The 15,929-nt window shown below is 44.6% G+C and overlaps 1 protein-coding gene across 1 annotated transcript in view; it reads left to right on the plus strand.

Moving 5' to 3' along the window:
* LOC136642225 (cAMP-dependent protein kinase catalytic subunit alpha-like) overlaps positions 1-10,663 on the plus strand; it is a 47,339-nt gene extending 36,676 nt beyond the window's left edge. The window contains exons 9-10 of the mRNA XM_066618581.1: positions 3,877-4,041; positions 8,561-10,663. Of these exons, the coding sequence (XP_066474678.1) occupies positions 3,877-4,041; positions 8,561-8,686 (291 nt within the window). The 3' untranslated portion in view covers positions 8,687-10,663. The remainder of the gene's footprint in view (positions 1-3,876; positions 4,042-8,560) is intronic.
* Positions 10,664-15,929: the final 5,266 nt, after the last annotated feature.

Raw genomic sequence — 15,929 nt, forward strand, 5'->3', positions numbered from 1 at the left:
AATGTTGGGTCAAACAGCACATTTGGGTCTTCAAATCATTAGAGAAATGCAGAGTGGAGATGGTCCACTGTAAGTTAATTAGAGTAAAACCCCCAAAAGCGATGAGCCTGCAATTCTGTTATTCCGTAACTGTGAAGCTAAGAATTAGCATTTATTTATAAGGTAGTCTAAATGGGGAGCAGGGAAGTATAAGGACTACCATTGGTAGTCATCCCCTATGCTTGCAGAAAAAATTCAGTCCAAAGAACATTTCTTCTGCTGCCCCCCCCCCCCAAAATAAACCCCACAAAACTGTCAGGGACCAAAGACTGCATAGGCAGTGCTGCCCTCATGCCTCCAGGAAATCTCTATGGCAGTAAAGAAAATTATGCAGTGGCTAGCCTTCTGCAGATTAGGGCTGGACTTTGGATGGCTGAGGGTGGACCACCAGAATCCTCAGATGATGCTGGCCCTCTGAACCCACTTTTCTCCCCCAATTATTTCCCTTGTGAATTATAGCAGGGCTTTGCTTGTAAACTTTGATTTCTCACATAATGGTATACCAGCCACTATTTGAGTCAGGAAATTAGGTCAAAACAAGCACTGCTCCATTCTTTCTTTTTACAGCTCTTAAACGCTTTACTTTGGGTCCTTTCTTGAGAAATAAATGTATGTTGTGGATAATCTTCTGTAAAGTTAAGAGCAGACCGCTGTGTGACAACTGCTGTTTGTTTTGATTCCAGTCAGTGCAGGTGTGTTATGGGTATCTGAAATGTCCTTTAGCAAAAAGCTTGTCCTCACTTGTTACAATAGTTTTTACAATTTTTTTCCCTTTGTGATGCTAGTTATTGCCCTTAACTAGCTGTGTTAACGTAAACCTGCTAGAGCCTTGTTTATGTTTGGCTGTGGTATCATAACCTCTCAAATTAATTGGCAAATAAAAATCATAGTGAGACCTTTTTGACTTCAATCAGTGCAGCTTCTTAGAGTAACTGACATATATATCTGTGAGAAGAGACTGTTTACTCCCTCAGTTTAGGAAAGCAAGCCAAGAAATAATGGCTGATGATTTAAAACTGGACAGTCAGATGGTGATACGGCACCAATCTCTAGCAGGTGGTTAGCCTTTGGGAGAGGTTGAATCTTTTTGTAAGTCAAGGTTACATGTTCTGTTTTAAAAGAGAAATGGGGTCTGGGGACAAGTCACTCTTGTTGCAGGATTAATTGGAGAGAATTCACTGGCTAGGCTCTGTGATGCTAGTGATCCTACTTGAGCCCAGTGGATTAATCTGGCTGTGTAAAATTCCTGATTTAACTTAAACTGATACATTTAGCATTCCTAAATCCAGGCCATATGTATACTAGGAATCTAACAGCCCAATACCAGCCTGCCTGCTCCAGGGAAGGGCTGGCTGTGACGCAGCTTGGAGCAAGGGGAATTAATTCCCATTACCCCAAGTAACATGGCAGCAGGCCGAATGGAGCTATTTGGATCTGTTCCACCTAAAGTGGTGGCCATGCATTAGGCCAGGCCACCTGGGAGGGGAGTTAGGCCTAAGTACCAGATCCTGGAATCACCCCCCTCCCGGCCCACCTTCCCCAAACCCCCACTGCAGCAGCCTGACGCCAGTGCAAACGTATCCATCCACATTGGCACGGAGGCTGGATCTGCTGTGCGCTGCCCCACTTGTCCCTGAAGGAGGCGCAAACGTATCTTACGGCACATTTGCAACACTCCTGGGCCAGTGTAAGGGACTTGTGCTAGCCTGGTGTAATCTTAAGATTGTGCTTTAAGCCACTTCTAAAATTGGTTTGCCATGGTTTCTGCACCCCACCCCAGAAAATCTGAGGATTCTCTCTGGGAATCCCCAACACCTCACTGAACAATATCTTCCAGTGCTCCTTGGGTGAGAGCCAGTAGTTAAGCCTCTGAAACTGTGGAGCAAGCATGCCTCCAACCTTATTCGCAGTTCATCTTTCCCTGTTAAATAGGGTCTTCCTTCCATGGGAATCTACAGTGTTGCATTTCCAGCTCTTGCATGAAAATCCATAAGTCTGTGCTCAGAAAAAAATGTATTCGGTACATACAGCTAGAAACTTTCCCAGAGATCCTTAGAAAAGGAACTCTGAGGGCCAGACTACATGTTGCCTTCGAAACCTGTCTTTAACAGGTGAGCTTAGAGCAAGAAGTGGGCCAGAAGTCATTTTCTTAAAATTCTGAACAGCTGTTTGGGGGGGGGAAGGGGGAAGATTAACAAATTTCCCTCTGCTGTTCTTACACAAAAAATGACCCCATCTGACTATTTGTGGAAAATCGCCACTTAAGGGAGTGAATTTCAATATGACAATGGCGGAACTATGAAACCCTAACCAATTTTTTTTTCCGATGAACACGCTGCTCTTGTCCCAAATATTCTTTCTCCCCCAGCCCCTTGTGACAGGGCAGTTTGGAGGCTTTTAAGAACCACTTCAAGGCTTAAGTTTGTGTATTAATGGTCAGTTTAAGGTAATGTGTAGTTTTGCTCTGAGTTCACTATAGATAAGAAATAACATCCAGAGACAAGGGCATGGATCACCAGTGCTAACATTTTAAGTATCTATGTACTGCCATTATTTTTGCCAGGCTGCTCTTTAAATTATCCTGATTTTGGATTGGGAAGAAACTGCATGTGTGTGATTTTTTAATGTTAATTTTCTTTTCAGCAGCTTCAGTACTTTTTTTAAAAACCACTTTAAAATCTTTAAAAATGGTCATTTAAAAAAATCAATTTGAAGAAATGAGTTGCTTTCTTAAAAGAAATTAACAGCCCAGTGCTATGCTGTGGTGCCTTTTGTATCACTGGAAGGCAAAACCTAAAACTCATGGAACAGAGAAGCCAATTCCCATAAGTTCACTAGGTGCAAAATAAACCATGCCAGTCACACACTATGCAAATATTTTTAATTATTTGATCTGATAAATTGCTTAATTTGACTTGAGACAGCTCATGTTCATTATTATTATTATTATTATTATTATTATTATTATTATTATTATTATTATTATTATTATTATTATTATTAACAGTATTTATATACTGCTTTACAACTAAAAGTTCACAAAGTGGTTTACAGAGAAAAATCAAATATCTAATGGCTCCCTGTCCCAAAAGGACTCACAATCTAAAAAGATGCAACACCAGCAGACAGCCACTAGAAAAGACACTGCTGGGGTGAGGTGGGCCAGTTACTCTCCCCCTGCTAAAAAGAGAAGCACCCACTTGAAAAAGTGCCTCTTACCCAATTAGCAGGGGTAAATAATAGAACAGCTATAAGCTTGCTGCCACTTGTTGAGAGCCCACCATGCTGTATTGAATACATTGTCTTCATGACAAGTTGAGCAAGGTGGTTAATGGTGAGTGTGGAAGGAACTTGTACTCTACTTGGGTGGGTTGTAAATTGAAACCTTGGAGAAGCCGAGAGCTTTGAAAAAGAGAGAGCTGTGCCATCACTGGGTCACTAAAAGCCATTTTTGGTCCTCTCTTCTGTCAAGCTTCGGTGAACTGCCCTTCTATCTCTCTTTCTCAGAATCCATAAGAGTTAGAAGCTCTTGTAAGAATAAAATGTGGGATTTTCAGGAATGTCAAATGTACCTTTACAAAAAGAGCCTGGAATCTCAGTCTTGTGGTAAATGTTGCAACTGTAGATATTCAGTGAATTGTGTGTGAGTTTCTTGTTCATGTTGGTCTTCTTCCAAAACTCTCAGGGAGGCTTATAGCATTTCTTCTCACCCCTGAATTAATGTTGGGTTACAAAACAAAGGGACCTTAACTTCCTGCTATCCTCCTGTGGTTGTCTGACTCCTGCCAGCAGGTGGAAGGATTGACCTGTTTTGGACCTCTGCTTCTTCCCACCCAGGTTCGCTTCCCTTCTCACTTCAGCTCAGACCTGAAGGACCTGTTACGTAACTTGCTCCAGGTAGACCTCACCAAACGCTTTGGCAACCTTAAAAATGGAGTCAGTGACATCAAGAACCATAAGTGGTTTGCTACCACCGACTGGATTGCCATTTACCAACGGAAGGTAAGAGGCAGGCAGAGGATAGTGGGTAGCTTTCTTCCAAAGCAAAGATTTAGACTTGAAAGATTACATGAGCCAAAGAAGTATGATGAACTATGCCTGTTGGGCTTAACACTGCTACACATACATACCCAAGCATCAACTTCTTGAACTGTGTACTTGCAGGTTCTTGTACATGCTTGCATTGCACATTGGGATATATTAATGATGTGTGATTTTGGGGGGAAAAAGTTATGGTGCTCAGTTGTTGTCAGAAGATTAGGATCCAGTTAAATCTACTGCTATGCTGTGTCTGTGCTGGTAACTCCCTGTTGAGATAATAGGAAGCTGCTTTATAATGAACCAGACCATTGTTCCATCATGCAGCACAATCCTATCTTCGGCTGGAACAGGCAGGCCAGGAGGCTTGTGATGTATCTAGCAAAGGATTGGGGCCCAAAGTTGCTCAGCTGGAGGCAAGGGGAAACTCTTCCCCTTACCCCCAGGTAAACCACAACAGCCCAATGGGTGTTGCCCTTGGGTGTTGCCCTCGGGAGGTGGCATAAGTCCGAGGAGAGCGGAATAACTTGCAGCCGCTCTGCACTGCTTGGGAATGGGGTTGGGATCCAGCATAACTGCCAGGTCCTAGGACCGCTGTCTACCCCCTTCCCCCCCATCCTGGAATGCTTCCTCCCCGGCCTCCCCATACCCTTGTGTCTGCCAAGCTCCCCCAGTGGATAAAGGATTAGTAGAGGCATCCAGGAGGCCAACTGTGGTGTTGCCCAGGGCACCAAATTGAAGGGGAGGTGCCTGCCTTTGTCCACCCTCTCATCTCCACTACTGCTCCCCCCCCCCACTGCCTAGGATTGGAAAAAGAAGGGAGGAGCAGAAGGGGGAAGTATGGGGGATGCTTGCCCACCATTCGCTCTATTCCCTTCTTCCTTTCCAGCCCCAGGCAATAGAAGTAGCAGAGGCAACCACATCACCAGGGAAAGGGGAGGAGCTTTTGGCACACTGCTTCAGGTGCCAGGAGGTTCAAAGGCCCTAAACAGAAGGTCTCTGAAGACTTGTTTCTAAGGCTTTTGGGTTAGGAAGTTAGACAACAGGTTAGAAAGTGCATTGCTAGATAATGCTTGGAGGTCCTTGCATCCTGGCAAAGGAAACCAATGTTCCCTGGCAAAGGGACTGCATTCTTGGCCAGCGCAACCCTTCCTGCCTGAGTCGGCGCGGAGGCCGGATTCATCTTCTGCAAGCCAACGCGTCCCTGTGCCGGCCCAGCCAACTCTCGAGGAGAATTGGCCCTGCTGGGCCAGCGCAAGGAACTTGAGCCGGCCCAAGGTATGCACTCAGGATTGCACCCTAAGCCAGTATTGTCAACACAAACTAGCAGTCATTCTCTAGGGCAGTGATTTTCAATCTTTTTCATCTCATGGCACACTGACAAGGCACTAAAATTGTCAAGGTACACCATCGGTTTTTTGACAACTGACAAGGCACACTGCATTGACAGCAGGGGCTCACACCTCCCAGTGGCCCTACTAACAATTGACCCTCTTCCAAGCTCTTGTGGCGCACCTGCAGACCATCTGTGGCACACCAGTGTGCCACAGCACAGTGGTTGAAAATGGCTGCTCCGGGGTTTCTCTGCTCTACCTGGAGATGCCAGGGATTAATCCTGTTAACTTCATCATGCAAAGCAGGTGTTCTACTGCTGAGCCACAGCTCCTCCTCTCTTCTTTGAAGAATCTTAAGGTTCTGCTGCTTGCCTCCCAGTTGTTTCAGTTGGGGGGACCCCTGTCTCCCTCTGTTCCCAGCCCAGAGGGACTGAAGGTGCATCTTGCCCTGAGGTGGGGAAGGCAGAGAACCTGATTTGAAAGTGCAGTATAACAACAGCTGGCTCTTTATAACCATTACTGTTTCTCTTACATGATACGTTGTGTAATATTTTGTTTATGGTTGCTTAATTCTTTAATGCAAACTGCTTTGTGAGCTATGCCCAAAAATCAGTATACAAATGCCATGAAGAAAGGAAAAACTGCCAGTGGCCCTTGTAGTCCTGTATTCCATTTCTAATAGCGTAAATTCAGAAACAAGGTATGAAGGCAACAGCTCTCCCCTGTTGATCCCTTTGGCAATGTGTTCAGAGGTATGCTGCCTCTGAACCTGGAGACTGCATTTAGCTTTCATGGCTAATGGCTGTTGTGAACTTTCTGGTTGAAAAGTGGTATACAAATACTAATAAGGCTTCTCTTCCATAAATTTGACTTTAGTCATGCTTCTGCATTAATAGCATTAGGTGGTTACAGCCTCCTTAGGCAGGTCCTGCTTAGTGATCCTTGTGAATGCCATTGCAAGTGGAACAGGACTAAAGGACAGTGACCAGGAACCCCTTAACATGGCAGTTCCCAAACTAACAGCTGCTGTAATGCCTTTGGAACCCAGAAGTGAGTGATGATGTTATGAAACATGTCATGTGGGGAGATCACCACCATTCACTTCCAGAGGGTTCATGCGAGCCTCCAAACAGTGGTAAGAGGATCAAGGCCATCTGGAGAGCTTTTTGCAGTTGCAGCTCTATCATGCTGCCGCTGTCTGGAGGCTTGTACCGTGGTCTTATTGCTGGGCAGTGGATGGTTCATGATGCCCCAGCAAGTGCCTCATGATTCCCTAAGACTTTGTGACACACAGATGTGAGAACCACTGCCTTAGTGAAATAAGATGGGCTGAAGGAGCACAGGGTAGGATTCCTCATTTGAGTTCTTCCCCCAGCCTGGTATGACCGATTTGCTAATGTTCTGGGGGTGAAGTAGATTGAGTTCTGGCCTCTTCCTAAGCTGGAGGAAGCAGATAACAGACCACAGTGGATAGTTCTCTGTCCTAGGAAGAGGTAGGTGGCTGGGCTTTGGGTGGGAATTGCTGCTGCTGCTGTGGAGAGGGCCCAATTCAGTGAGCTCACATTGAGGGTGTGAGTTATCAAGGAGCAGGTATTTCATCCATTGCTGCTGAGATAGATTGAGCTGTATTCTTTACAGGCTTGCTGCTGTGTTTATTATTCTCGTGGTATCAATCTACATAGTGATACAAGAATTTTATAAAGAACCAAAAGACTGGTCTTTACCCCAAGGGCTTACAGTCTAGATAGGAACACAAAGGAGACAAAAGAAAGGTGGGAAAAGGAAGGAGCCAGGTGTGAACAGAGGAGTACATGATTGTGTAACAAACTTATTTCCGATAGTTATGGTAGGGAATGGGGACTAAGGTGTGGTGCCAAGTCTTCACGGAAATGGTGGATTTTGAAGAAGTGAGGAAGCACAGGCAGCTCTAAGCATATGGGACAGCAAGGGAGAAAAGACAGGAGTTGTTTGAAGGACCAGGAGACCTTTGGACAGTTGAGGATGGTGTGAGCTGGCATGACAGAGACAGAGGTGTTCTAAATAGATCTGCTATCTGGATTGGTGCAGACCTGTCAGCGCATGTGTAACTCCCTCCCTAGTAATTATTACTTCCTTCCTTTTTGCTGCTGCTGCTGCGTCTCCATGTTCTTGCCTGCCTGTTTAGGTAGGCAAGGTGAGGGCAATGCAGTGAAGCAATCAGAAGCCGCCCTCCTCCTGCCACTTCCATCTCTTGCTTGCACCTGTCCAGTCATGGTGGGGAATAAACAGGATGAACAGAGCCTGCTGGGAGAAGAAGAGGACTCTGTCCTCGGCGTGCTCCACCCACCCTGTTTGACTATGACCAGACAGGAGCAAGTGGGAGGTGGTGGGGAATAGACTTAAAGGAGGGGGGGGGAGTGCCTCTTTCTTGCCCACTTGGCTGCCTTGATGGGTGGAAAAGGAGAATAAGGCAGAGCAATTCTGTTTGACCATTCCTGGAAGTGAGCAATTAGAATAGGACTGCCCTGCTGCTTTTTCCTGTAGCACCACCGCCTTGATTGTTCATGGCAGCAGCACTGGAGAAAGAGGTGGGTTGCCTGTGTTCCAATCCCCCTTGTGCTCAGTGAGTGAGAAGAAGATTGCAGTCCTAATTGAAGCGACTGGGTGGGTAGTGGGCCAGAGGGAGCCGAGGACAAGTGCAGGCTGCAGGACATCCCTTGTCAGTTGGCTGCCACTGTGCAGTCCACTTCTTGAAGAGGCTGCTTCAGTCAGCCTCATTGCTGAGTCAGTCCTGACTGGGTGTGTAGCAAGCGCTCAAGATTTGTATCCTGCCCACCTACTTGAACATGACCATGAGAATCTGCATTTTACTGAGTCAGACTATTAGTCCATCTTCATCAGCAGTGGTTTTCCAGAGTTTCAGGTAGTGGTATTTTCCCAGCCCTACCGAGAGATGCTTGCCAGGGATTGAACCTGGAATCTTCTGCATGCAAAGTTGGTACTCGTTTCACTGTTTCATGACTCAATCCCCTTATTCCTGTTAAGCTGGGAAGAGGTGGTGACAATGCTGGGAGCCCACATTCACAGTTAAAAGTATAACTGATCTTCTCTCAAACTCATGGAGACTTGATTTGTAATGATCCCTTCCTCTGTCCCGTTCCCATCTACAGGTGGAAGCTCCCTTTATACCAAAGTGCAAAGGCCCTGGCGATACAAGTAACTTTGATGACTATGAAGAAGAGGAGATCCGGGTGTCCATCACTGAGAAGTGTGCCAAGGAATTTGCAGAGTTTTAGGGCCAGCCTCCCCACCCCCTTGCTTTGTGTGCCCAGGAAAACAAAGGGCTGGATTTGATCAGCCCTAAGGGCCCAAGTTGCTTGCCCGTATGTTAATTTTGGGAGGTGGGAGAGTGTTGGGGTTCACCTGGATCTGTTTGGGCAGAAGAGAGAAAAGGGGAGTTCATTTTGAAGCTGTGGAAAAGGCAGTAGTCTTAGTGCCATCCATCCATCCACCTCCCGCTACAAGGTGGCTCTCTCAGGCAGGTTTTAAACAAAATTCCCTTCCTCCTCACATTGACTCCAACCCATACACGAACCCTAGTCGGACAGTCCCTGATATATTGGTGGCTTTTTTCTTTTTTTTTGGAAGGGGATATTTTGCCATTCATCACCACCTATAAAGGTTTGGTTTATGGGGCATTGCAAGACTTCTGGAAGGGGGCAGGGGGAGGGCAGGAAGTAAACACATCCACGCAGCACTTTGGTGTTCAGACCAGCACTGAATGGGTTAACAGCCCAACCTTCTCACCTCCCCCTATGGGATAACCCTGTCTTTTTTTATCAGTATATTTTTCCCAGGCTCCTTTTATTAACTTTCAAGAAAAAGTTTAAAGAAATAGTTGACTGGCTTAAATAAAATAAAAAATAAAAAAGGTTTTAACAGTCTAGGCAGGGGCAGTGCTACTGTGCTCTGTTCTCAGCACAGTTAAATGAATTTCAGCAGAAATTTTAACTCTGTAAACAGCTGGGTTTTAGCATAGAGAATTTCTTATTTTGGATAGACACACTTATGTCCAGTCTTTATCCCCTTTTTGGGGAAGGGAAGCATAATCACATCTGCACAAGGGGGGGGGGCAGTGACTGGTTGCTGGCTGGAGCAGGAGTATTAAAGTTGGAACCTTTGTCTGAACTTGAACTTCTAGATGTGCACCCCCAGCCTCCAAAATAACTCTAAGAGCAGCCACTTTTTCAAGCAACTTACAACCTTTGCCTGAATGGAGGAGAAATGAGCACCCTATTGATATCTGATAGAATGAAACTATTTACTGCTGTTAGTCTTCAATGCAAGGGGGGGGGTCCCTCTTGATAGCAAATCAGAATGGGGCAAAGTACTTGAAGAGTTTGAGGGTTGCAGGTGAGAGGTGTACTGATTGCATATGAACCTATCCTTCCCAGTCCAGAAATCAACCTCTGTTCCTGTATTACAAGAATTTCCTGGTCTATTGGTAGAAACTCTGTTTCTCCAGTTCTTGGGCTCTCCATCCACCAGCTGTGCTTTTGTGCAAAGATGACAAGGGGTGGGTGAAAATTTTAGCCCTGGTGTGAATAAGGTTTAGGAACAGTGTTGGAAAGAGCAAACTACTTTGGGCAAGCTCAGTGCCATGCTGACAAGGAAGATGTCCCATTCTGACCTGCAATACTGACTGGGAACCAGCAGGATCATTTGTTTAGAGTCTTCCCTCAAGACACATGGATGTGCAAGGAGCTGTGACTCACAGTCTGGTGGGGGAGGGCAGCTCATTTCCCCCATGAATCTGTTCTGACTTCTTTGAGCCCCCCCTTCCAATGCAATGCCCCTTTGTGTTCTGTCTTCACCTACCCCATCCCAAATACACAGTCTTTCTATACTCGTCAGTTTAGTTTCTTCTGTTCTCTTCCCATGGCTGGGGAGCAGAGCAGGCTTCTTTAGATTGGTAGATGACATATAACACATACAGAAGCGCTGTCAGGAGCAGACAACCTTTGCTTGTCTCTCCTACTCCTCCTTGGCCTCTTCCCACCAAGAAGCTCATCAGCCCCCTCTGTGTTGGGTTGGGGAGAAGGGGAGTTAAATACCCACCCACTCCCTGCCCTGGGGGGAGGGGGGAACACTTCTATGTAATCCAACAAAATTTGTTTCACTGAGAAAAAACAAACCCTACTTCCTCTTTAACAGTGTGCTTTGTTGTAAACATATTTGAAACTATTACCAATAAAGTTTTGTTTAAAAAAATATGTTCCCTCCCTGAAATGTGCATTCAGATCATTAGGGCTGGGGGGGGATGGGCTGCAGTGATATGATTGACCAGAAGTTTGAACAATGATATGGGAGACAGTACTCGGGCTTTCAAAGACATTTTCATAATGCAGAAACATTACACAGGTTTTCCAGGAAGATCTATTGCACTTGCAGGTCATTGGCATGACCTGCTAGGGTGGGATTCTTCATTGAAAATGGACATGCCTTAAAAGTGTGTGGATTGGGATGTCTGTTTGGATCAATTTGAGTCATGTTAGCCAATGGAGCCTGTAAATATTTTTGAAACTAAACTATTCAATATTATACCACCAAAATCAGTACTATTTGAGGCTCTTTCATATTTTGCCTGTGTAGGAAATAAATGCCTTACCCATTTGTCTTGTTCTAGAATACTGTACAAAGGTGGTGTGCAAAATCTAATGCAGAATACATTGTGCTGGACAGACAAGATAGAAATCGCTTTAAGGACAAAAAGATTTTCAGGATACTAAGGACACAACCATTGCAACACAGACTGTATGTGATAGGACTCCTAATAAGTAGAGGTGTTTGGAAATGGTGGTGTTTTACTCAGAAGTAAACCCATTGTGTTCAGTAAGATTTAGGCTGTAATAACACCTCTACTAATAATCTCAGAGTATCTGAACATCTGCACTTAGGTTTAGGTGTCTTCCTTTTCTATCAGAACTGAAGAATCCTGGTTTCCTGCAATGTGTATGGCGATTATAGCTGGCTAAGATTTCACTTTATTTCTTTATGGTTTAAATTTGCTGTTTCTGGGCCCATCTCCAAGTTTGGCTTGAACAAGTTTATTCTTAAGACAACAAAGAATATGGCACATGGAAGACTAACTGGTTTATGTAACCCTAGCTTGCTAGGATGCCAGAGTACCTTGTCTGACTGCTATACAGACTTTTCTTACAACACACACTTCAGTGTTACTGTAATGGGCTTTTGTGATGTGCATGTTCATTTGAAGTGGTAGAATAAGGGACACCAGAAAGTTGGGATGAACTGTCTCAGTGAGTAGGAATTCTGAAAGTATCTAGCTTCAGGGAACAGCTAAATAATTCAACTCAAAAGATTCTGAAACAGACCGGCTGCCTATCCAGTTCATTTGAAGATGCAGTTTCTCTGAGAGAAGTGCTTCTAGAGGATCCTTCATCTCCATGGTTCCAGTTTTTAAGCTAGTATTAGTATTGGCAACCTTCAGTCTCGAAAGACTATGGTATCGCGCTCTGAAAGGTGGTTCTGGCACAGCGTCTAGTGTGGCTGAAAAGGCCAATCCGGGAGTGACAATCCCTTCCACACCGGGAGCAAGTGCAGTCTGTCCCTGGTCTGTCTCCCTGGCTATGGGCCTTCCTTCTTTGCCTCTTTGCCTCAGACTGTTGGCCAAGTGTCTCTTCAAACTGGGAAAGGCCATGCTGCACAGCCTGCCTCCAAGCGGGCTGCTCAGAGGCCAGGGTTTCCCACTTGTTGAGGTCCATCCCTAAGGCCTTCAGATCCCTCTTGCAGATGTCCTTGTATCGCAGCTGTGGTCTACCTGTAGACCTTGCATGAGTTCACCATAGAGGAGATCCTTTGGGATCCAGCCATCATCCATTCTCACGACATGATCGAGCCAACGCAGGTGTCTCTGTTTCAGCAGTGCATACATGCTAGGGATTCCAGCACGTTCCAGGACTGTAAGGCTAGAGGCAAATGATAGTAGTTCTTTTCCTCCCCTCTCCCACCCCCCAAAGAGTTGATGGTGATTTAACTGTGAATAGTTATAGCAAGCTTTTATATTCTTTCAACAATCCATAAAACGTTTTTGACCAGAGGTAGCAATGAGACAAAAGGTAGGGATGGGTCCGTGCGAGAGACTATAACCATGAGAAGCAAAACCTCATGCCACTTTTAAACTCTTGAAATCCTCTTAAATATTGCTCTCATTCTATCTAGTCCTCGTTTGTAAAATATTTCACAGTTTTGCAAGTTCAGTTTTCTGAGCAAACATCGAAGATGGCTGCCATACACAGAAGTTGCCACACACAGTTTTCTCAGCAGCAAGAAAGAGGCATTTCTAGTTGCTGTATTTTCCTGATCTTTGCTCTGCACCCTTGCTTGATTGGCTCCTCTTTGGCGGGCCAGGTCCCTGCGCAGCCACAACTTGCTACCAGTGCCCTGCCTCCTGATTTCAACAGGTTCTGTCTAGGCTGTGGTTCTCATGACAGTGGGGGCCAAGTGCCACTTGTCATACCGTGAAGTACCACATGTGTACTTCTGGTTGAGAAGCACTGGTTTAGGTATTACTACCAGTTATCTAACGGCAGAAACTACAAATCAAAGTAAGTATATAGCCATAGCCCAAAGAGCCTGCCCATAGTTCCTCCAGCTTTTCATAGCTATGACAGCACACTATCCCTCCTAGGCCCAAATACTAACTACTTGGCTATTATATAAGTAAGTTGTACACAACCATGAGAGTATAATCTCCTGAGCTAAGCACAGACTTGAATCTTGTTTCCATTAACACTTGCTTTTCTGCATCTCATCCCTTTTCCTTTTTGTCAAGATAAGGAAATAGACCCAAACTTCAGGAGAATAGATTAGCTATCCCTTTTTCCCCCGTTTAGATACTTTAAAAATTTTAAAGTTGGATCTGTAACTTGTGACAGATTCTTGGAAGATATGCAGACAGAATGGTTGGTCCAAGATTGGTTTTTTTAAAAAATGAATATATAAAGTTTATGCTGATGTACATATGGGTTTGACATTTGTGCATAGGAAGAAAAAAGGCACACTTGGATCATCTTTCCCAGTATGTGCTTTGTTGAGACTGAACTTTAAATGAGAAATTGACATGTCAAAAAATGATACTGTAGTCTTTCGGTGCAGTAATACTTAATCTCTCTGGAGCACAAGTGCTTTGTCTTGGAAGAGTCCATTGGTTTGACACAGAGTAAGTCTTTACAGTAAAATTAATACATGTGGACATTTGGTCTCTAGAAAAAACAAAGCTAGAGCTCTCTATCTGTGAAAGGTGGAAGGTTCAAAAAGGGATGGCTGGAAGGGAGTTTTGCTCTGTCCTGACCACTTCCTGCACAAACTCAGCTTGTGAATATGGACATTGCTTCCCTTTCCTGTAGCTCTGTTTCCCATCAGTAATGGGGGTGGTAAAGGTAGGAGATGGTGTTGTCCACAGCACTACACCTAAACAATCGTATACTTATGCCACAACTGGAAACTTTATCAAGCAGCCTTAAAATTCCATGATAGAATTATGTGGTATATATGAAAGTATTCTGAGTTAGAGGAACTTAATGTAAGCAGAGACAAAATCCTGCCATCTTTCTCAGCTGATATGTGGTATCGCCTTGAGAGAATATAGTTCATGATCTCTGGACTGTTTCATTACTAACCATCTTCAACTCACACTTTTGTAAATGCAGTAGTAGCTTGCAAAATTATCACTGAGCAACAGGCAGTTATCACCACATGCACAATTATATTTATAATTAAAATAGTCAAACACCATACAAAAAAGTATATAATACTGTAAAAAGAGAGGTGATACAGTAGTTACCTATTGAGGACAAAATTTGCCAATTTTCTCCGCCTTCTAAACAAAATAGACTGAGGGGGAATTGTGTGAGGTTTCACATACTGTCACTGAGCTCTATACCCTTTCCCTCATGGAGTCTTTGTTGCCCTAGCACAAACCAAGATTATTGTGTACTAGCAAAATGCCGGTTCTTGTGACAGGCTGGTGGATTGCAAGGATCTTTGCTGTACAGTAGTTTAGTTGGTTTCCTCTGCATCCCTCAATGGGAATCAAGTGAACTTCTACTGGCACAGTCCTACCCCTTCTGCACAGCCCAATTTTGAGATGGTATGCTGCACTACAGAGCAAGGAAGTGCTGTAAGATACACCTACCCTGTAGGTAGTAGGATCAGTTAACACTAGTTAAACATCCAACAACCAGGTAAATAAGATGAACAAGAGTTACAGCTAGCATCAAATAAGACATGGCTTCACAATATAATCTTTTGGATTCTATAGTGTGTTCTCTAGGGCTAAGGTTCAAGGCTGCCAACAGTAAAATGTCTCTTAAGTTTAAAAGGTGAAACAGAAGTCGAGCAGCAGAGCCACTGTAACAACACACATACACACCCCTTTACTGTTGGTTGGTTCATGAATGACAGGTGACACACAGTATTTGCTAAGAGTATGGCTCTGGATCCCACTCCTGGAAAAGAATCGTGTTAATCTGCTAGGCTTTGTCATCTTGTGAAAAGTTCCATATCCCCTGAGGACTTCATATAAAATGTAAACAAGGCCCCAAACCAGTGGCATAGCTAAGGGGGGTAGGAGATAGCAATTGCACCTGGCAACAACATTTTGAGCTCGGCACCAGGCTACACAATCGTTAGCTATGCTACTGCCCTAAACACACCCACCTAGAAGTTTGTTTTTGTCTCATCTCTACCAAGGATGCAGCCTTCAAGGATGGTTACTAAGGATGAGGTTATAGAGCGGCTATAGAGCACCTGCTTTGTGTGCAGAAAGTCCCAGGATCAATCTCTGGCATTTGCAAGGCCTCAGTAGGAAAGACTTGAACCCCAATAACCATTTCCAGTCACTGTGGACAATACCAAGCTAGATGGTCTGACCCAGTTAATCTCTCAGAATTAACTCTCAGATTAGCTAGATGGTCTGACCCAGCAAGTCTCAGAATTGCTTAGATTTTGACTGGTCAGGCACTGCTATTAACCCAGTATCTGCAGGCTCTTTGCAGGTTGGATTATGATGGCTGCAGGAATAGCCTCATGATTCATGGGAGGAGGAATGAGGAATAGTAATAATTATGACAAGTGGGTATGCTATCAATCACAAACCTATGCATGTTTACTCAGAAGTAAGTACCACTGTGTTCAGTGGAGCTGATTCCAGAGTGTGTACACACAGGCCTGAAGCCTTGGACAGAGTATTCTCATACTAAAAGGCCTGGCAGAACAAAAAGGTGTTTCTAAAAGGCCTAGCCTTCTCTAAAGCTTGAAGGCTAACAAGGTAGAAACTAGGTGAGCCTCTCTGAGAAGATAATTCTACAAGTGGGATGCCTTATCGCCAGTCACCATCTGTCTCACCTTTGAAAGCAGCAGGACCAAAATGATTACTGGACTGGGGCACCGCCCTTTTGAGGAAAGGCTACAGCGTTTGGGGCTCTTCAGTCTAGAAAACTGGCACCTGAGGGGGGG

This window comes from Tiliqua scincoides, chromosome 2 (assembly GCF_035046505.1).
Source record: "Tiliqua scincoides isolate rTilSci1 chromosome 2, rTilSci1.hap2, whole genome shotgun sequence".
Taxonomy (NCBI): Eukaryota; Metazoa; Chordata; class Lepidosauria; order Squamata; family Scincidae; genus Tiliqua; species Tiliqua scincoides.